The sequence below is a fragment of the Antechinus flavipes genome, chromosome 4 (assembly GCF_016432865.1).
Source record: "Antechinus flavipes isolate AdamAnt ecotype Samford, QLD, Australia chromosome 4, AdamAnt_v2, whole genome shotgun sequence".
Lineage (NCBI taxonomy): Eukaryota > Metazoa > Chordata > Mammalia > Dasyuromorphia > Dasyuridae > Antechinus > Antechinus flavipes.
Genome location: NC_067401.1, coordinates 473,641,219 through 473,663,511, shown reverse-complemented (window position 1 = coordinate 473,663,511; position 22,293 = coordinate 473,641,219). Strand labels below are relative to the sequence as shown.

The 22,293-nt window shown below is 46.3% G+C and overlaps 1 protein-coding gene across 1 annotated transcript in view; it reads left to right on the top strand.

Annotated features, from left to right (window-relative positions):
* Nucleotides 1–21,522, top strand: part of SCP2 (sterol carrier protein 2) — a 72,331-nt gene extending 50,809 nt beyond the window's left edge. Inside the window, exons 13-16 of the mRNA XM_051999674.1 lie at nt 5,959–6,052; nt 11,159–11,288; nt 17,395–17,474; nt 20,477–21,522. Of these exons, the coding sequence (XP_051855634.1) occupies nt 5,959–6,052; nt 11,159–11,288; nt 17,395–17,474; nt 20,477–20,572 (400 nt within the window). The 3' untranslated portion in view covers nt 20,573–21,522. The remainder of the gene's footprint in view (nt 1–5,958; nt 6,053–11,158; nt 11,289–17,394; nt 17,475–20,476) is intronic.
* The last annotated feature ends 771 nt before the right edge of the window (nt 21,523–22,293 follow it).

Sequence of the window (22,293 nt, the reverse complement as noted above, 5' to 3'; positions counted from 1 at the left end):
TCTTCTTTACATTTAGGTTTGTTTACCTGACTGTCTTCAGCCTCACTTTTTCCCCTCTCTCCTCTTCTCCTGGACTCCCATAGCTTTAGTTACCACCTCTTATGGCCCTGGGTTCCATTTGATGACCTTCATTTTAGCCTCTCTGGTCTTAGGCCCACTGTGATACTTCTGGTCATTTCCATAGTGGGCGTCTTGGACTTCCCCGTGAGTTTTACTTGTAGCCCTAGCTCTCAGCATAGTGCAGGGCACATAATATAAACTTCATGCTTCCCTTATTCATCCATTCTTGTCTCTGCTGTTGTCTCACATACAACCCGACTCTGTCCCCCGTCCCCTCCTCCCTGTATCTTGGTTTAAGTACCACCATTGGCCTTGTCACTTAGGCTTCAGACTTTGGAATTATATTTCATCCTTCTTTCTCCCTCCCATCCCCTAATTTACTAAAATCTGGTCTTTCCACCTTTGCCTCATTTGGACTTCTGTGAGCTCTTGCTGTGTTGTTTGAGTACCATCCCACCTCTTCTCTGCTGGGTCTTTCACAAACTTGCCAGTCTTCTGTCATGAAGTCTGGTTGTCACATCACTCTCTGCTCAGATCTCCATTGGGTTTGCATTTCCTACAAGATAAAACATAAATTCCTCATTTTGCCACTGAAGTCTTTCTCTCCTATGTCTCCAGGGTCCTTTTCCAGTTCTGTTTCATACCACTCCTCTCATGGGGGTTTACATTTTAGCCACAATAATGAGCAGCTCTTGTTTGATTTTTCTCCTCTCTTTGCTTATAACATCACCCATGTCTAGAATGGCCTTTGTCTCCATCTCTGTCTCCTGAAATACTTCTCTTCTTTCAAGGCCTTGTTTATTGTCACTCCTTCATAAATATACCTTTCCCTGTCCCTATAAAGTGGAAGCGATCCTTTGCTCCCCAGTCTCTTGTCTCCCTTTGACCTGTTCTGTGCACTTTGCACATTGGAACGCAATAATTATTTGTATACCAGCCTTATCCTCCTGTTGGATTACAAGCTCTTCAAGGCCAGGGGCTAGTTACTCTATTTTTCACTTTTGTGTCTCCACTACCACAAAAATTCTACATTGTAGCCTCCACGTGGTATGAAAGTGACTCTGGGTGCTTGAAAACCTTTTAAAATCTTGTCTCTTAAATTAGGAAGGCTTCGAATGTGAGCCGGCAACAAGACATTGTATATACTATCCAAGGGATTCACCCAGCCAAGCAGGAAAGGCTCATCCACAGGTTGCATATTAGGAGATGAGTCTTTCCGCTAGAGGCCATCTACCATGCTAAGGGGGGCCGTGCTTTGTATTGGTGGAGGCTGGAGCTGGATCGATGAAATTGGAGCTCCGAGAAACCTTGGCTTGGGGTCTCAGAACTGACAAGGACGAGGACTTGGCAATTTTAAGTCAAACACTGCTTTGTGTATGTGTGTATGATACGCCATTCTCTGTATTTCCATCAGAAATTGACCGAATATAGGGATGGTGAAACCCACTGTTTTGTCTATCGTCCATTGAAAAGCATTTGATGTGGTAGAAATAAACATGGCCTTCTAGACTCTTATTTCTTCTGAGTCTTTGTGAGCAGATGCCGGAACAGGGGAAACTTGGGATGAAATTCTGATTATATCAACAAGGCATAAAATAGGTCAACAGAGACGCCCCAGAGGCATTGGCGCCTGCTGTGGAAGATTAGAGCATGGGCGAGAGTGGGACTCCTTAAATGGAGAGGTCCTCAGGCCTTCCTGGGGCTGCCACTGTGCCGATTGTGGAGTTTCCTGGGGGAGGCTCTCGGGAGGGCCAGAGAAGGCGGGCCGGCAGCTCACCCAGCCGGTGATGGGGGTCACCACCCTGAGCTGCCCCAGCAGGCAGCAGGTTCTGGAAGCAAGTTGCCTAAGAGCAGGTGAGCTTCCACCAGGAGATTCCAGGGTGCTTTCAGCAAACCCAGATTTCTTCTTGGAAACTCCCTCCAACTCCCCCCTCCAAAAAAAAAAACAAAAAAAGCCCAAGCCAAAATGAGAAGCTCCTTCTGAGGAGCTGTGACAGCTTTTTTCATCCCAGAGAGGCAGCAGAGGCTCCCTCAGAGCCAGGAAAGCCTCACTCAAGCCTTCCCTCTGCCCTGTGTCATCCGGCGGTCTCAGGGAAGGCGTCTGCAATGTCTGAAGGGATTTCTGTCTGAGAACTCTTACACCATGAAGCCACAGGGCCGATCAGAGAAAGTGACTTTGGATTTGGGAATATTGCAATCTCCAAGGAAGCCCCACGTGGGCATGGACAGGCAGCAGCATGTTGGTGCTATTGTGGAAGAAGAGGTGTGAGATGGTAATTAAGATATGTATAACTTGGAAAGGTGACCTAGTTATATAATGTTTGCCAACATTCGAATAGCACTATTATCTCAATTGTACAGATGAAGAAACTGAGGCATCCAGAAACCCACAGAATGTGACAGGACCTTAAGCAAGGTTCCTCAGGCCTGTTGGGGGAACAAGTCATATTGGATAAGGAAATGCTTTGGGAGCAAGAATACAGTGGTGATAATTAACTTAGAAATCTTGGTGGCTGCCCCATGTTCATAGAGCCCAACTTCTTTGTGGGTTGGTTGCATGTCTGATCAGAATGAGGTATTCGTGTAGAACGTCATTCTTCAGGCTCCTTTCTTCCTTCCCTCCCTTCCTTCCCTCCCTCCTTCCCTCCCTCCCTTCCTTCCCTCCTTCCTTCCCTTCCTACCTTCCCTTCCTACCTTCCTTCCTTCCTTCCCTTCCTTCCTTCCTTCCTTCCTTCCTTCCCTTCCTACCTTCCTTCCTACCTTCCTTCCTTCCTTCCCTTCCTACCTTCCCTCCTTCCTTCCTTCCTTCCTTCCTTCCTTCCCTTCCTTCCTTCCCTTCCTTCCTTCCCTTCCTTCCTTCCTTCCCTCCTTCCTTCCCTTCCTTCCTTCCTTCCTTCCTTCCTTCCCTTCCTACCTTTCCTTCTTTCCTTCCTTCCTTCCTTCCCTTCCTTCCTTCCCTTCCTTCCTTCCCTTCCTTCCTTCCTTCCTTCTTCCTTCCCTTCCTTCCTTCCTTCCTTCCCTTCCTACCTTCCCTTCCTTTCTTCCTTCCCTTCCTTCCCTTCCTTCCCTTCCCTTCCTTCCTTCCCTTCCTTCCTTCCTTCCTTTCCTTCCCTTCCTTCCTTCCCTTTCTTCCTTCCCTTCCTTCCTTCCTTCCTTCCTTTCCTTCCTTCTTCTCTATCTTCTCTATCTATTTACTTATTTTTCAAATCTGAACTTTTTTTTTGGAGTTTGCAGACTGACTTGACCTCATTCTCCTCAATTCCACTACAGATCCAGACATGACTACCCGGCTTTTATCATTTGGGCTGTACAGGGCTACCCCATTTTTCTGCCTTTTAGAGGCAAAGGAGGAATTCACACTTGTTTGTCATCTCTTTAATTAAGTGTTTGGGCAACTGCCACCAGCTTAGCCATAATCAGGGCACTGGCCATGATAGAGAGAAATTGTTTTTTTATTTTCATTTGTCTCTTGTATTATACTTCCTTGGGTTTTTGCTTTGGTACCTAGGATCCTATGACTTTGGAGGTGATGGGGTGTGTTTCAGGCAGCTGCTTACAGCAACAAGGCCTCATTGTAGAACTCTGCCCTCTGTAGAGTGATCCCTCAGAGGACAGCACTAATTAGAAGAAACTGCTAAGAGAGCACCATGATAAAGGAGCACTGTTAGGGACCCCACCACAGAGAACAGTGTGACCGAGGTGCCAAAGTAGCTCCCTTCGACTCACTGAAATGACGTGCCATTTCAAGCTTTAAAAAGTGGGTTCAGTCATAAATGCTGTAGGGGATCTGCTGTCTGAGGTGAACTCTTGTATGTGGACGATCCTATTCCTTAATTTAACTTTAACAGTTTTAAAAAATTAGTCCATTGTCAAACCAGTTCTACTTGCTCAGTGACAAAGAGAGCCATCTACACCCAGAGAGAGAACCATGGGAATAGAGGGTGGAACACAACATGGCATTCTCACGCTCCTTGTTGTTATTTGCTTGCATTTTGTTTTTTTTTTTCTCAAGTTTTTTTTCTTCCTTCTTGATCTGATTTTTCTTGCGCAATAAGATAACTGTATAAATATGTATACACATATTGGATCTAACATGTATTTCAACATATTTAACATGTATTGGATTACCAGCCAGCCAGGGGAGGGGGTAAGGAGAAGGAGGGGAAAATTTGCAACAAAAGGTTATGCAAGGGTCAATGTTGGAAAAATTACCCATGCATATGCTTTATAAATAAAAAGCTTTAATAAAAATTTTTTAAAAAATTGGTCCATCGATTTTACTTTTAAGTGGACCACATTTGAAATATAGTGTCAAAAGTGTCGGTAATTCTTGTGATGGAGGCCTTTAAATATTTGAAAGGCAATTGGGAGAGACACTAACTTTATTGGACTTTTTTCCCAAGTCATATGGAGATAGATACAGTGGGAGAAAGCTGCCTCAGGCAGCAGCCACCTCCTCAGGGTTAGTGGAATGGACCGGTCTTCAAGGTTCAGTGGTGGAGAGGCCATATCTGTGGGGAGTGCTCCTTGGCTGCCCTTCAGATGTCCTGTGCTGGTCCCACAGGACACGACACAGTGATAAAGCTGGGGTGGGTTTGGCCCTTTGACCTTTATCAATGATAGAACAGACTGGCAGCTCATCAGATTCATCAGTCATTCCCTTGGAACCCATGCAGAGCCACAGGACGTGGGTCATGGTGCTGACACGAAGTGCTTTTGTGGGAGGGAGGGAGGGCGAGAGCCACAGCAAGCGCGCCAGCTCAGTCTCTGTCCCCTCAGCACTCCCCCCTCCCCCAGCATCAAAGAGTGTTCTCCTGGATGATCCCCAAGGCTCTTTCCATCTGTAACATTCTGTCTTTCTTTGTGGTCTTGGAGGAGACCCAGGTGATTAGGATCTTCCCCTTGGAGCTAGAAGGGACCTTGGAGGTACTTCAGTCCAACTTCAACTTTTTAAAGATAAAGGAACTGGCCGGGAGCAGGGGAGGAGTGAAGGATTGCAGCTCAGCCGCTTTGAGTCCAAATCCAGAAAAGGTCACAGAAGTGGAAAGGATGAGAAGAAACGTCAAATCAGGCCCCAAAAGAGGAGGAGTTTTGATTTTTTTTATTATTCTATTAAAAATAGAACAAAAGGAAGTGAGCAGAGATGAACTGCTTGGAAGACTTGCTGAGCTGCTTCCATTTGGGCTTTGATTGAAGTCCAGAATCTTGGAAGGATCCTTTGGAGCCCTGGCAGGCCTCTGGGTGCTGGGCAGTTTCTGGTGCCCAGGAGGGGCTTGAGAAAGGTGGATTGATAGGTTAATTCCCAGCTGCTTTAGAGGAAGTCAGGAGGAGCAGAAGCAGGTGGAAGTTCTAAAGGCCGGACTGGGCTTCGTGCTTCCATAGGGCAGGAGGTCCCCCAGGACTCCAAGCAGATATAAAGCCTCAGCGGCAAGCTTGTGTAGATGGCAGGGGGCCACTGGGGCCCGGATGAGGAAATTTGAGATGGATCGCAGTAAGGGTCTGAGAAGGAGTTGTGACTTTGGTTTTCCTTCACTCCAGCACCACACGATGCTCCCTCATGTCACTCTTCGGTACATTCCCGTGGCTCCCCAAGCTCCCCAGGCATTTTCCTTTCCTACACTTGGCAGTCCTCCATGCAGAGATCCCCCACCCCTCTTCGGACCCTAAGCCTGGCCTGACGTCTGCCCTGATTGCTGCTATCTCCCTTCCCTTTATTATGTGCTGTTCTGTGTATATCTACATGTGTGCCCGTCTCTGTGAGAGGCTGTTAGCTCCCTGAAGCCAACTTCCCATTTGGCTTCCCATTGCCCAGCACAGTGCTTGGGTCATAGGGTGCTTACCGAACACTTGTGGATGTGAGAATTAAGTAAATTGACTGGTTTCTTTCTGTTCCTTTAGGAGGCATCAGATTGAAGCTTATCCTACCAGTTCAGCATTTGATGGATTTAAGGCGAATCTTATCTTTAAAGAGATTGAGAAGAAGCTGGAAGAGGTCAGTTCCCTTTTTCATTTTTGTCTAGAAGGAGGTGGGTAGGACCCAAAGGAAGGGAAGAGAGCTCCATGATTCAGATAAAGGCGTGGTTTGGACTGAGAATGATGGGAAGAGCCCTAGATCTGGAGTCTGAAACCCTGGGGTCGAATCCTGCCTTTGCTGCTTGTGTGATCAGGAGTCTTAGTCACTCCCGCCATCTCAGGGCTTGCATACATTTTCCATTTCTCAGTCTCCTGTTAATGAATAATTCTGGCAAAAGTGTTTGATAAAAGCCGGGTAGCCATGTCTGGATCTGTAGTGGAATCGAGGAGAATGAGGTCAAGTCAGTCTGCAAACATGATGCATCATGAGGAATGGGGAAGGGAAATAAAGAAGCCCTGGGGGCCTTCTTTGCTATCTCTGCATTTTAGAGAAATGATCAAGATGTCCTGTTAGCCGGTGGGAAATATGGTTTGATTTATATAGCATAAATCAGGGCTTTGGAACAAGTGTACCTGGATTTTATTACCATTTTGGCTGAACATGTTAATGTCTGAGACCCTCAGACTGTATGGACTTAATTTTGGAAATACTAAAAACAGCAATTCTTTCAGAACAGATTTTTTTTAAATTGTGTATTTTAAGTCTTGAATAAAATGTGTGTTTTCCTTGTTTTTTTCCCCCCCCATTATCCCCTCAAAAAAAGTCTTGAGTCCATTGTTTTTCTGTTACTTAGACATCTGTCCTGAATGTTTTATTTAGCTTGACATTTGGATATGTGTGAGAAAGTTGCCGACCTTTTTAAGCAAAAGAATTAGGGCTCTCCATCCATTTTCCCCTTCTCAATTGCTTTGTGAAATTTCCATCATCCATCATAGATTATAAAATTTTGCCATTTATTATCTGAGTTAACAAGGGGAAAGAAAATTCCTTAAAGGAACTCTAATTAACCAGGAGGAAAAAGCCATTAGAGGGAAGTTGCTATGAGGAACTTACTTCAGAGCAGGTGTAGTCCTGAAAAGGGGTTAGTAAGAAAAGGGGTGCTATTTATTTATGTGAATAGCTTTACTGGCTCAGCTACCAGGCAGAGTCAAAATGAACGAACAGCTTATATTTCAGGGTACACAACTTTTAAAGCCTCAGAGGCTTAGAGGCAGGATGGGAGGAGCCAGGTGGAATCTACCTAGCTGACCCAGGCCCAGATCTCTTTAAAGGGAGAGTGGACTGGGCACACTAGGGCTACCTTAACTATGATAGTAAAACAGTCTGGGAATCTGAGTTCTAGGATGAATGTTTCAGCTTTTCCTGATTAGAAGAGCGAATCCACTGGTTTCAGAATTCACGTCCATTGGCTGCACTGAAAATATCTGAAAGGCACAGATTAGCTCATTTAGCTGTCTTCATTCTGTAGATGAGGAACCCCAGGGCTGAAATCATGTCCCTAGAGCCACAGAGCTCTTTTAGATCCCAGAAAGTTTTATTTATTTATTTTTTTGGAGGGGTTTGTTTTTGTTTTTGTCACTGAACTTTTAAGTGAACTGGAAAAATCTCTATATTTTAAAAACTTTGAACATAAAAAATATCCTGTTGGATATTTAGCCCAGCATTCTGGGAGTATCTCATTACAGGGGACCTCCGATGCCTTTCCAGCTAATCTGCCCCTTGGGCATCCAGCCGCCTGAGGAAGACATCCTCTGGCAATGGGGACCCCCTGCCTCGAGGTGGCCTGTTTCACTTTGGGTGCTTCTTGAGGGTGGGCAGTCTCTGCTTGTCTCTTTCCCACCCATGCTGCCTAGCGTTTGCTGAGGGGCAGAACAGAAGTCATGCGGACACTTTTCCCTCTCCCCGTTCTTCAGAGACTTTGAGCACAGCTCTCACGTCCTCACTCCCGGCTTCTCTCCTCCAAGCTGAAGGGCCCCTTTGGCCAGACCTCTGGTGGCTGGGGCTCCAAGCCACAGGAGGTGCCTTCCATGAATGGAGCTTTGAGCTGAACCTATTCAAGAAAATCTAGTCTGTCTTCTGATACAAAATCAAGTTTTTCCAATGTTCTTGTGTCCCTTTGCTTTCTTTCAGTCATGGCTGAGAAGTGCTGACATGCTACCCAGTCCAGCCCAGGGAGAAAGACTAGATGAGAGGTTTGAGGAGATTGTCCTAAGTCCCAGCTAGGAGGCCCAGGGCTAAGCTGTAGCTCAGCTGCCTACCCAGTGCCCACCTGTGTTTTTAGGGGCTCTAGGGACCAGGGAAACTGGTACCGGCATTGCCTCCCTCACAGGCTCTTGGGAGGAAAGGGCTTTCAAAATTTACTGCAGAAATTTAATTTGTTGATAATATGAGAGATGTGGAAGATTTGGACACCAGATGTCGGTAGATGCCGAAAGTTAGAGTTCGATCATGTGAAGAATTCACAATGGCCATTCTCTTTGGCAGAAGGTAGATTTATTCAGGGGAAGCAATGACAGACAGAAATGAAGGTACAGTAGCCACCAGGAATGGTAACTATGAAATAGAATTGGGAGAGTGTAGAAAGGGATTTTTTTTTTTTAATGATTCAAACAATCTTTTTTTTTTTTTTTTTTTTTAATAATTTTAACTTTTTATTGACAGAACCCATGCCAGGGTAATTTTTTACATTATCCCTTGCACTCACTTCTGTTCCGATTTTTCCCCTCCCTCCCTCAACCCCTTCCCCCAGATGGCAAGCAGTCCTATACATCTTAAATATGGTAGAAAGGGATTTTTATAATTAATGATGGAAAAAGCGAGTTCCCTAAAGAACTTGCCATTTATCGGGAGAAAGAAACTCCGGAGGAGGTTGGAGTGTGCTTTAACTGGGGAGCTAAATTTATATAGGAATTTAGCATCCTAAAAGAGTTAGTCAGCTATTAGAAGGAGAAAGAATGGAAGCCTAGAGGTTATGAGCAATGAAGAGAGATGATGGGGAGAGCACATGGTTCCCTAATGGAGCTCACGATTATCCAGGAGAAAGGGAATAGGAGTGGGGAGCAGGTGGGAACCACGCCCCCTAAAGAGGGAATGAGCCATGAGAAGGGGAAGGTGCCATGTGGTGTGAGGGAGAGGGGAAGGGGGTGAGGTTCTCGGTGTCTGGGGGCGCTTGGCAGAGAGGGCCTGGGGCATGGATGGAGTTGTTCCCCAGGACAGGCAGAGAAGGTTTAGTCTTACAATCTCACCTTCCCATGTCCAGCCAAGAAATCCCTGTTTGACCTAACCTCTGTGGAGGTCGTGGGCAGCCCCAGCTTGCTGTGTTCCCTCGGAAATCCCTGTCACGTTCCTGAGGTTGTTTCCCTATAAATCTGTCCCTGGCCCACACCATCTTTGCTGAACTCCTTTGGGTCTTTGGCCTTTTCCTCCTGCCTCCCAGTGTCTGCCTCTTCCTCACAGCCACTCTTAGGGTGCTTGGTCCTTGTCGGGGGTAGCCTGCCAGCTGAGGGCTTGTCCCCGCCTCACCCCTGAGTAAAGGTGAGTTCCACTGTGGCACTGGGGGCCTCCCCACTGTCGTATCTTGAGATCTTTTGTCTGTGACCTCTCCTTCTGAGGAAGCCCCCTTTACTAAAGAGAATGGCCATTGTGAATTCTTCACAGGACTGAACCCCACCATTTGGTGCCAGATCCAGGGAAGAGACCCCCCTCCCCGAGGCAGAGTGCTGTGGCGGGCTATAGTCCCCAAAGGGATTCAGCAAAGATGGCGGCCCCGATCAGAGTTGTCGGGTGCCAGGTGGGGGGTGCAGAGCTGACCCCCACGGGCCTGCCCTGCTCACCTGCCTTAGGGTCACCTCCTCAGAACTCCGGGCTTTCTCTGTCAACAGGACCTCATTGCCCACATGCCAGAGAGTCCAGAGATCAGTTTTGGGACCCGGACAAGCCCCTCCCTCTCCATCCCTCACTCCTCTGCTCTTGGGGGCTTGTTTGGAGAGTCAGAAACCCTGAGAGTAGGGAAGCCTGGAGCCTCACCAGGGGGTCACCCCAGGATTTGGGCTTTGGGTCTTTGCTTTTCTCCTTGAATTCTTCAGCCCAAGGTGGGCTCCTTGCCTTTCCCACTTGGCAGTTTCTTCTTCCCACGCTTGTCAGGTTCTGCTGCTAGGGGGAGAAAGTGAAAATTACGGGGACTTCTGTAAATTAATACCCCCGTGAAATGGCCAAGGAAGCTCTTTTGTCCTCTTTTCGCTTTTGTCCTCACTGGCACAGCCCGCCATAACCCTGTTTGGAATTCAGGCCTGACTCTTTTTAATGATTCAGCCGTTGGCGTGGGAGCAGGGCTGCCCTCTTGGGTGCAAGAGGAGGCCTCAGGATGGAGCACGGCTTTTCCTTCGGCTCCCCGTGCTTTGATTTCTCCCTCCTCTCCTTCCCACCTTCCAGTGTGACCAACAGCTGGGGCGCCAGCAGCCAGAGCTAAAGGGAATCCAGAAGTTGCCCCCTAAGTTTTTGCCTATTGGTTCTGGTTCTGTCTTTGGGGTCTAAGCAAAAGAGCATGAGTGGACATGTGCTTTTGGGCCAGACTTGGGCCCTGGTGGAGTCTCAGTGATGGACCAAACAGCTTGGGGGGATCCTAGCCCTCCGGGGGGGGCCCTTAGGAGGAGACTGTGCCTTGGTGCTGAGAGAGGGGGCACAGCTTGGGCTCCCAGGCACGGGAGGGGCGGGCCCTTTGTGCCAGGGACAGCCGTGGATGGAGAGCGGCTTGTTGGGGTGTCAGAGGTCACCCCCCTAGATGCTGAGGGAACCTGATGGAGCGATCCTCTCCCCACTTCCCCCCTTGCTGAATCTTTGTTCTGTCAGTCTTTGAGGCTGGATTTGTTTGAGCTTGGACTTCTGTGGGAGGCCCTGGGCCACTTCTTGGGAATCTAACAGAGGGGCGCGGGTGCAGGGCAGAGTGAGCTGGTGTGAGCGAGAGCACGGAGGCCGGCCTAACTCTGCTTTTGGGTTTTGGTCAGAAAAGCCTCTTTTCCACCTGAGTTCTGCCCTCAGAACTCTAGCTAGCGCACTGTGGCTTTGGTCACAATAATGGGGGAGGCCGGCCTATGGGGATGGTCCCACCGGAACCTGGGGGCTTGCAATAAAATGATCCATCCAGACGAACAGCCTGTGACGTTGATGTTTCCTCCTCACTTATAGGAAGGAGAGCAGTATGTGAAGAAAATTGGAGGCGTGTTTGCCTTCAAGGTGAAAGATGGCCCTGGCGGGAAAGAAGCCACCTGGGTGGTGGATGTGAAAAACGGCAAAGGCTCTGTAGCTGTTAATTCAGGTCAGTCAGGTGGGAGCTGCACTCCCACTGTGTGCTGGGGTACCCCCAGACTGATGTGACACCGTGGTGTGGGACCAGAAAAGGTGCTGCCACGTGGCCATGGGCGAGCACTGGCTAACCAGAGGGAGCCAGACCACTCGGGCATTCTCCCTGCATGAGGCTGGGCGGGGCAGAATGCAGGGGTCAGACTGAGGCTCGTTCTCCTCCCGTCTCTTGGGCCAGCTGATGCAAGGCCCTCCAGGCTGTGGGAAAGTTCATCTGGCAAGCTTGAGTGAAAGCTCCCATGACCCCTGGCTCTGAGCTTAGCTGCTGTGGGTGGAAGACAAGACAAAATGGGACATATACAAGGACCTTGGGTTCTCCTGGGGAAGCAGCTTGTGCACAGGCAGATGCCCAAATGGACACGCAAGTAATCCAGACAGGTTCTGGGGGAGGCACTTGCAATTTGGGGGATAAGGAAAGGCCCTCGAGAGGAGCCTGGAATGTGAGGTTCTGTGACGGAGAGCTGAGGAGATGGCAGGGAGGAGAGGGACCCTGAGCCCAGAGGAGGAGCAGTAGGGAGCTCCATCAGGTCCTTGAGCTGGTGAGGTCAGAAGGTGCTCTGGGGAGGAGGGACAGAAGGGAGATTGTGTGGGGGTGGCTTTTATAGCAGTCCAGGTGAGAAGCTACAGATCCTTAACCCTGGGCTGGCACCTGAGCAGAGACCCAGGTGAGAGAAGCTGGGGAGGTAAAGTGGGCAGGGACAGGGGGCAATAGGGATGGGGCGGTGGCCTCGAGGGGCTGCTGCCCACGGTCTCCAGCTTGCCAGAGTGAATCTCTACCTTCCCTTTCCCCTAAAACACCTGGTCTGCTGAGGACTGCCTCTGCCTGAGGGTCAAGAAGGATCCAGCTGGGAGCCCTTGGGCCTGATGACCCTCATCTTGGCCATGAGTCCCTGATGGATCGGGTGCTGTGGAAGACTGTTACCCAGGAAGGCAAGGAGAAAAGCTGGCAGCAAAGCAGGGACACGTTTGCAGCGGGTGGCTGATGGGACGACGGCTCTCACTGTGTTTCACAACACACAAACATACACACAAACATACTACACACACACGTTGAGTTGTTTCACTTGTGTCTAACTCTGTGATCAGATACTGGAGTGGTTGACCATTTACTTCTCCAGCTATTTTACAGAGAAGAAAACTGAGGCAGACAGGGATAAGTGACTAACCCAGGGTCAACCAGCTTATGGCGCCCCCTAGTGGTCCATACACTCACATACATATGTACCTGCACATACATTTTTAGCATTTCAATGCTTATAAAAAATTTCTTTACCATGACCCTGGGTTAAGAATAAATCTCCTTCTTTTACAAGTTTGGAAATCGAGAGTTGAAGATGTTAAGGGACTTACTTATGATCCTTTTGCCAGTAAGGGTCTGAGCAGGGGGTTGAATCTAGGTCCCCTGGGGTCCAGGACTCTGGACTTAGACAGCCACCTTGTCTTCATTCCTTTCTTTCTATTTTAATAGTGTTCCAAACTTTTGTAAAATGGTGTGTTCTGAATTTTTTTCCATCTCTCCTTTACTTCCCTCTCCCCAAGATGGCGCATAATCTGATATAGGATAGATATGTACAATCCTTTTAAATATATTTCCATATTTATCATACTGTGCAAGAAAAATCAGACCAAAAGGGAAAAAGCTATAAGAAAGAAAGAAACAAAAAGGTTAAAAAAATACACTCAAGTCTCCATAGTTCTCTCTCTGGATGTGGACGGCATTTTCCATTCCAAGCCTAGTGAAGTGCTTTGAATCACCTCATTGTTGGAAAGAGCCGTGTCCACCACAGTTGATCATCACGTAATCTTCTTGTTGCCGTATACAGTGTTCTCCTGGTTCTGCTCACTTCCCCCCGCATCAGTTCCTGTCAGTCTCTCCAGGTTTTTCTGAAGCCATCTTGCTGATCGTTTCTTACAGAACAATAATATTCCATAACCTTCATATATCATAACTCATTCAGCCATTCCCATCTGATGGGCAGCCCCTCAGTTTCCAGTTCCTTGCCACTACAAAAAGGGCTGCCACAAACACTTTTGTACATGTGGGTCCTTTTCTCTCTTTCATGATGTCTTTGGGCTGTAGACCCAGTAAAGACAACTGCTGGATCAAAGAACCACCTTGTCTTTTCAAACTGCTGTATTGGAATCTAATTGAAACGCTCACTTAAGAAATCACTCCAGTAGACAAGGGTAATATAGGGTTTCTTTTAGGCATTTTTTTCAGTGAGTTCTAGGAAACTAGAACTTTCCCTGGAATTTTTTCTTCTTACTTCATATTCATGTAACTGCTTGTCTAGTGCCTACTGTGCGCAAATATGATAGGGATGATATAGGAGGTAGAAGAAAGCTACAATAAAACCCTTCCCTCCAGGTGTTTATTATCTAAGAAAGGACTTGTTTATACTTCAGTAATCCATAGCTAACTGCATTGCAAGGGCCAAGATATGATGAGTAGTAGGAGAGCCACTTCAGTAATCCATAGCTAACTGCATTGCAAGGGCAAGTTATGATGAGTAGTAGGAGAGCTTAGGGAATTCACAGGAGCGAGGAGACTACTTCTACTTGTGGGGAGTTAGGGCACAGAGACTGGGGGAGGCCTATCCCAACTGGAGCTTGAAAAATAGGAAGGCTTTCCCCTAGAGGCAGGAGATGGGGAGGCTGGGAGGGATGTGCCAAGTGAGCGATGAGGAAAGATCAAAGTTGTCCAAGTACTGGCACCTTCTGGCGATTACAAATTCCCAGCTGGCTGGGCTGGAGAGGACATTTAGAGCAGATTCAGCTAGAAGGTCAGGGTAGGTCTGGGCCACAGAGGGCCTCGAAGACCAGGCCAGGAGGTCAGTTTGGGCTCATCCCTCCTTAGGTATCGATCTAGTCATTGTTGACGATGGACAGTGACTGAGGGTGGTGCTTTAGGAGATTGGTACGGGGAAGACAGATTGAACTGAAAAGGGACAGGAGGCAAAGTGGATCGGGAGAAAGTGGGAACAGCAGTTGAGGTAAGAAGTTGTTGACAATAGGAAGGGATGTGAGAGGTGATGCACAGATTCCGTAACATTTAGAAGAGTATGATTTCTGTATGGGATCAAATTCATGGGATCCTAGAACTGGAGTTGAAAGGAAGCACAGGGGTCTAAGCTGTACCTGAGTGAGGTATTTTTGTTTGGGATTGATACTGTACTGATTGCTTCAGTCCCTTGAACATCATGATCATTCAGAAAAGACTGCCAGGATAATTCATATGAGAAGAACTAAATGGATGAAAAATGCATATTCTCTGGAGCATAATGTTCAAATGAACTAGAAAGGAGGACACTAAAATACACATAGGACTCTCTGTGGCCACGTATCAATTTAGACAACCCCAGATTGACATTATGTTTTAGTGTATTTTTATTTTGTTAAATATTTCCCAATTTCATTTTGATCTGGTTCGACACTTGGGACTGTCATCCCATTAGGGTAATACTTTAGTATTTATTTGGGATGGATGCTACAAGTAGACTGTAAATTGGACCCAGAATGAAACAGGAGGAAGAAAGTGGACTGGATTCCATTTGGGAAACAGCATATTGCTTTAAATATTCCCGAGGGGTTCCCTGATTCGAAGGCCCATTTTTTTAAAACACAAATAATCTCTGAATGGTGCTCTACCAATTGTACTTTCCCTTCTTAAGAAAAAATTAACCATGAGAAATTTTGGTTGCAGAAAGACATTAAACAGCTTTAATATTGTCCGTTTGCTGGTGTCAATTTAAGGTCACCCCGTGAGGTCCAGGCCAAAGTTTTATCATCCATAGGGAAGGATAATCTGTTGAAACCCATACTTGTTGGCACCTGAGATCAGTCCAGCAATCTGCACGTATATATTGGGAGCGTGGGGACGTGCCTGCTGCTTTCATGTGGACAACAAGTGACCGTTTGTTAGAGAGCAGCAACATTAAAGCATTGTTAGCATGTCCTAACTTGAACTGGAGAGGCGATTTCTTTTCCAAATCTTTGAATCTTTATGTTAATGGATTATTTATTCGTGGCTTTCCACTTCTTTCCACCTCTACTTAAAACATATTTTGTTGACTCTCTACACTGCAGGGAGGTTTTTGTTAGAATGACTTGCATGTATTTCCACCCCATCTGACAGGCCTCCCCACCCTCTTTTCCATCTTCCAAGAATCCCTGTCCCATTTTCCCCTAAAATCCACACTGACGGCCCCCCAGCCCTAGAAAGCTTTCCATGATTAAATGTATGATTACTAAAGAAATCCAAGCTTCCTGTGGCTCTTTCAGGGGATGACCACTATATGGTTAGGAATGGGGACTGTTTTGCTCTGTGACATCTTGGGCAGGGGTGACTCCAGGAGCCTTGGGCTGGTACAGTGGAGCCAGGAGGCCAACTTGCTTTGCTTCTAGTCCTTCTGGATGGGGGTTGGTCATCCCAGGTTGCATCACTGTTGAACAATTATATTGTGGTAAACATTGTCTGCTGTTGCTCAGTTTCCTCTCCCCACCTCGTGAGCACACATCAGTCTTTTTTCTTTTTGAATTTTTAAAAAGTTTTTTATTTTTCCAAATATATGCAAAGATAGTTTTCAGCATTCACCTTTGCAAAATCTTATGTTCCATATTTTTTTCCCTCCCTCCCTCCAGCCCCTTCCATAGATAGCAAACAATCCAATATAGATTAAACATGTTCAGTTCTTCTAAACATATTTCCATATTTATCATACTATGCAAGAAAAATCAGATCAAAAGGTGAAAAAAAAAAAAAACCCAAGCAAACAACAACAACAAGTTAAAATACTGTGATCAAACTACATGCACTCCCCACAGTCCTCTTGGGATGCAGATGGTTCTCTCCATCACAAGAATATTGCGATCAAACTGAATCATCTCATTATTGAAAAGAGCCACGTCCATCACAGTTGATCATCACATAATCTTCTTGTTGCTGTATATAGTGTTCTCTTGGTTCTGCTACTTCACTCAGCATCAGTTCCTGTAAGTCCCTCCAGGCCTTTCTGAAATCATCTTGCTGATCATTTCTTATAGCACAGTAATATTCCATAACATTTATGTATCATAACTTGTTCAGCCATTCTTTCAGTTTCCAGTTTCTTGCCACTATGAAAAGGGCTACCACAAACACTTTTGCTTGTGTGAATTCTTTTCCCTCGTTTATACAGATCCAATAGAGACGCTGCTGGATCAAAGGGTATATACAATTTGATACCCCTTTGGGCCTAGTTCCAAATTGCTCTCCAGAATGATTGGCTCATTTCACAACTTCACCAACAATGCATCAGTGTTCCAGTTTTCCCACATCCCCTCCAACATTCGTCATTATCTTTTCCTGTCATTTTAGCCAATCTGAGAAGTGTGAAATGGTACCTCAGAATTGTCTTAACTTACATTTCTCTAATCAATAGTGATTTAGAGCATTTTTTTCATATGACTAGAGAAGATTTTAATTTCATCGTCTCATACGTCAGTCTTGCTGTTTCTCTGTCATTGCTGATGAGTCTCATATTCCCCTCAGTTGGTTCGGCTTTTCCCCACTTTATGGGCATCCACTTTATTCCCAGTTTTTTGCTACTATGGAAAATGCTTCTGGAAATAATTTGGTATCTTGTGAAATTTCTCTCTCTTCCTTGTCATGAGATCACTGGGCCAGAAAGGCATGACCAGGCAAGCTCCACAAGCTTTGCTTCTCTGAGCGGGCTGACTGATGGCTCAACCAGTGGGCCTTTGTCCCCTCCAGCTGGACTGCTTCCCTTCCCTGCTGATTTTGCAGGGCTGAGAGATGTATCCTCAGGTTCTGTGCTCTTCCTGATGCCTTGGAGCACATGTTTGCAGAGTGCTTGTCCAGATCCTTTGAGCATTCATGTCTGTGGGTCTGGCTCTGCGCCATCTGTGTCTGTCCCTATAAATCTGGGTGGAGACATGTCCCCTTGATCTCATTCTGCTGCAATTATTGAGGTGCTGGCTTTGGCTCCTGAGCCTTCAGAAGAACATGTGTGTGGAGCCCCGTGCTCACTTTGCCCCTTTCTTCCCCCTCCTGTCTGTTACAGATAAGAAGGCTGACTGCACAATTACAATGGCTGACACTGACTTACTGGATTTAATGACCGGCAAGATGAATCCTCAGTCGGTAAGCTTGATGCAGGGGGAAAAGGCTAAAAAAATAAAAGCCTTGTAAACTCCGTTGCAGCTTCCCTCTCTCCCAAGACATCACAATGGGTGGAGATCGTAGGGGCCATCTTGCTTACCCCTCCATTTCACAGATGGGGAAACTGAGGTACAGTGGTGGTGGTCCTTGATAGAGAAGGCAGTCACCTCTATGACGTGTTCATGTACTTCCACCAGGCACAGTAGGAAACACAAATGCAGTGAAATCAATCATTTAGAATGGCTTAACTTTGGTTCCAATTCCAACAAGGCAGTGAGAAAACTCTCATAAAGAATACCTGGAACCAGACCTGAGGCAGGCAGGAGGATGTGGTGAGAAGAGCTCTGAATTTGGAGCTGAAGGTCAGACCCTGGCTGTGGCACACATCCTCAGTGTGACTTTGGGCAAAGCAATGGACTTCCAAAAGGGTTGGGTTAAATGAATACCCAGAGCCATTTTAGTGATTAACCTTATGAACGACTCCTGTCCATATGGGAGAACTGGATTCAGGATCAGAAAGCCCAGGCGAATCCCACCTCCAACCTTGGTACTGGCTCATGGCATTGGGCTGGCCTCTTGCGTCCCCAGGCACCTCTTGTGACTCTGGTGGGGGAAGTTGCTCATTGTGAGGAAAAAACCAGCCCCTGTGTTCTGGCACGGGGAGTCTGAGAGACTTGGTTGCGCCAGCCTCCTAGCCAGCATGTGCATTCGTCCATCACTAACTTACATACAGTTGAGCCAAATTCAGGAAGTGCAGATTTGTTCTGCTTGCCTTAGAAATGAGGGAGGGGGTTTTGGTGTCTGTCCCATCGGCATGCTCTTTTAAAAAAAGCCTCTGTTAAATGTATTGTAGTCTGAAGCCTCTAACTTTTAAGTCTCTGGGCAGGGGCCTATGTTCCATATAGAAAGGAAACATTTACTTTGTCCAGACAGAGGATAAAAGGAATTAGTCACTGTTCCCAGGCAGGCCGGGGAAAGCCAGAGTTCTTTACATTCTCCAGTGTGATGCATACAGAGGCTGAAAAAGCGAGACTGCCAAGTCCTTTTCATCCAAACATTTCTGAATTTTAGAGTGTCGAAGCACCCAAAACATCCAACATGTTGTGTTCCCAATTCTGCCGTTTCTTCTGAGTTTGCCTGGGATTTTATTACGTGGTAAATTTAGTAGTTGTTAAAATGGCTTCCCAGTACAGATTGGGTTGACTTTCCTCAAGGAGCCAAGCAATAACAGGAGTGCCCCTGAATTGGCGGGCCGCCCTCTGTGGGGAGAAGGCCTTTGTCAGGCAGCCCAAGAGTTGGGTGATATTTAATCCACATTGTGCTGCCGTCCAAGGACTTATGAATATATTCTGATTGGTGCTTTTCTAAGAAGAAAAAATATAGTAAACTTAATCCTATACACCAAGTCCCTGTGCAATAATTTTAAAGAAAATTTAAAGCCAACCTGCTTGGCCAAATATTGGAGATTTGGGTTCCCTTTGTAGGGCATCCAATGGGAATCAGTTTCCAAGAAAAGAGTGGGGGGCAATGTTCTCTTACCCGCTCCTCAGCACAGCAGGACAGACACAATACAGCACAAAGTGTGGAGGTCCACTGGTCAGACCTAACCGGAGCATGCAAGCACAGGCTTTGAGTCTGTCCCAGTGATGTTGAGCGAGGGCCTTTCTCTACCTCCCTTCTCTGAGTGATTCTCAAATCCTGTTAGTCTGAGTTTGTTGGGCCTCTACTTAAGGCCCCCCAGGTAGCTAGTGGGGAGGAGGAAGGCGTGAGCCCTTTTATTCTGCATATGGGGCACGAGTGCATATGCATACGCTGTGTGTGTGTGTGTGTGTGTGTGTGTGTGTGTGTGTATGTGTGCGTATGTATGACTCTGGCCAAGTCACGTAGCCTTCTGGGCCTGTTTCCTCATCTGTTGGCCCCCTGACCTCTTAGGTACTTTCCAGCTATAAATCCATGACCCTACAGTCCTTGTACATGTAGCACCACTTCCCAGTTGAGTTTTAGATAGTAGTAAATAGGATTTAAGGCTTGCAAAGCCCTTCCTAGATGTTCTCCTCTTTGTTTCTCACAACCAGCTGTCAGCACTCCGGGTGTTATTTCCATTAGAGATGAGGACTCTGCAGTGTAAGTTCAGCATGCTGCCCTATCAGGTCTAGCTGACCCTCACTACATGTAAAGCCTATTTGAGCATCCACCATTATTGTGATGGGCCTCCACTAATGGCCTCTTTGTGCTCGGCCTTGGGCTTCGAGAAGGCTTTGAGTCTGGGCCTGACACGGACAAGACATCTTTTAGCTTAGATTAGATTAGCCTTTCACTGGGGGCCCTGCCTGGGAACAAGTTCTTTAGCTCTCACAAATCTTGAAGACTGTCCAAGGAGATGGAAAGGAGTGGCAGTCTGCATTGGTGGAGGCGATGCTCTCTCAATCAAATCAGGATCCTCCTCCAGGTCTTGCTGTATCCCCAAGGCAGTTAGGTTTTTTTATTTCTGGTCAGATCTGAGTGGATATTTTTCTTTCTGTTGAGCTGAGCCGGTCTCTCTTTAATTCCTGCTTTTGTCTTGAGGGCCAGGCAGAACAAGGCTTCCCCTACGCTTCACATGGCTCTCATTGCCCATGCAGACACAATAATCTGCTTTCTCTCAAACTTCCTTCTCTAGGCTGATTACCCATAGTCTTTTGCAGAATCTTGTGTCATACTGCCTTCAGCCCTGCGTCCTCTTGTCACCTCACCTCAGACACACCTCAGAAGGAGTCTCTTATAGTCGCTCAGAAAGTCTGTGGCTTTTGAGGAATTTGGTCCTCCTTCAGGCTTTGTAAAGGAAAGAAATTGAGTGCAGCTTCCCGTTAGCTGAGCCCAGTGTTTGAAGGATTTCAGATGACCTGGATAAGAGGCTGATCCAAGAACACGAAAGTCCAGGAAACATCAGAAGTCTCGGAGCCTGAGAACAAGACAAAGTAACGCTTTTTCTTTTGCTCTTACAGGCTTTCTTTCAAGGCAAATTGAAAATTACTGGCAATATGGGTCTGGCCATGAAGTTACAGAGCCTCCAGCTGCAGCCTGGCAAAGCGAAGCTCTGAGCGCCTTGGAGAAGACTTCTGCGAAACAGCGAGACTGTTTGTATATACATGTATGTAGTGTGTGTGAGTGGGTGTTCCCACACTCACACACGTGTGCCTACACACATGCATGTATGTATATGTCCTTATAATCAGAAGCTGTCAGAAAAGGATTGCCAGTAGCGTAGGCCATCGGGATCACTGACCTTGTCTTTCTCAAGCCTGGGTTAACAGAGCACGACAGTACTACTGTGGCCTTGCTGAATCACATAAAACTGTGCATTGAAAAGCTAATGGGGTAATTATAGTCTGGGTTAAATTGAGGTACAGGGTAGAGCAGCAAAATCCAAGAACTCAGTAAACAAAAGATCTCATATTTCTTATAAAATACAATTAAGGATTATTCTGCTGAGATTTCAATTTTAGAGTTTTCCTTGGGAGAACTGGATGAAACAGAATACCACTAGCTGGGCAGTAATTAGTGTTGTGCACTTGAATACCTAATCTATTTTCCTTAATATTTTTTAAACTGCTGTAACAGAACTTGAATTTTTAAAGAGAATTTAATTCTTTGTTTTTGTGTAACTATAAAAAAATCAGGAATGGGTCTTAGAGACTTCGATCACCTCTTTTAAAATCAAATCCTTTAATGAGGAGGGAGGGTTTTCTTCTTAAAAATCAGTATGTTAGATTCTTGAACCAACCATTATTTACAATTAAATGGGCAATAGAATTACTGTGAGAAGCACAGCATTTGGGGACGACTTCATTAAGCAAACTTTTCATTTATTCCTTCCTCAAAACTATTATTTCGTGTATATTTCATTACTTAACCTGATTTAATTTTTCTGGTATATGAATGAATGTTAATTATGCAACGTTTCTTTTTAACTTTCTTGTAATTTACTAAGATGGGGTAAATAATGACCGATCAAAGCTTTACTAGAAAATTAAATTTGCTTTTTTCCTTGTTTCCTTTGTTTTTATTTGTATTGTTTGTGCTGTTTTTGCTTAGGCTGTTTTGGTCTATTGGAGAGGGAACAGCTGTGACAAAGGCCCTTGAGTATTCTAGGCAAAGTTTGACTAGTCAGTCAAAAAGCATTAAGTGTTTACTATGTACTGTACAAAACATTAGACACAAATAAGGGCAAAGGGTAGTCCCTGCCCTCACAGAGCTTACAGTCTAATGGAATAGTGTATCGCATGTGTTGCTCCAGTCCACTGAGGCTCTGTGTGGGGCAGCAATGAGTAGAGTGCAAAGTCTGGATTCAGGAAGACTCATCTCTGTGAGTTCTAGTCTGGCCTTGGATATTAGCAGCTGTGTGACCTTGGGCAATTCACTTCACCTAGTTTGTTTCAGTTTCTTTATCTGTACAATGAGCCAGAGAAGGAAACGGTAAACTGCTCCAGTGTCTTTGCCCAGAAAACCCTAAACAGGGTCATGGAAAGCTAGATGTGACTGAGGAACAGAAATTCACCTTGACTTATCATCAGATGAATCCCCATAGGCCACGGAAAGCAGAATTTTTTGGCATGAAAACATGTGCATGTGTAGGAAGTCACTGTGAGTGGCCCTTGTATGGCATTGTTACCCCTAACTTGCAGTCATCTCGCCTCTCCCTTTAGTTGTGACTCTGCAGCATCCAGCTCCTCCTCTGGCTTGGAGCCGAGTGTTGTGGAAGTGGTCCCTCAGGTAGAGAATGGGTTTGGGGCCCCTGCTGCCATACAGCCTCCCCTCCATC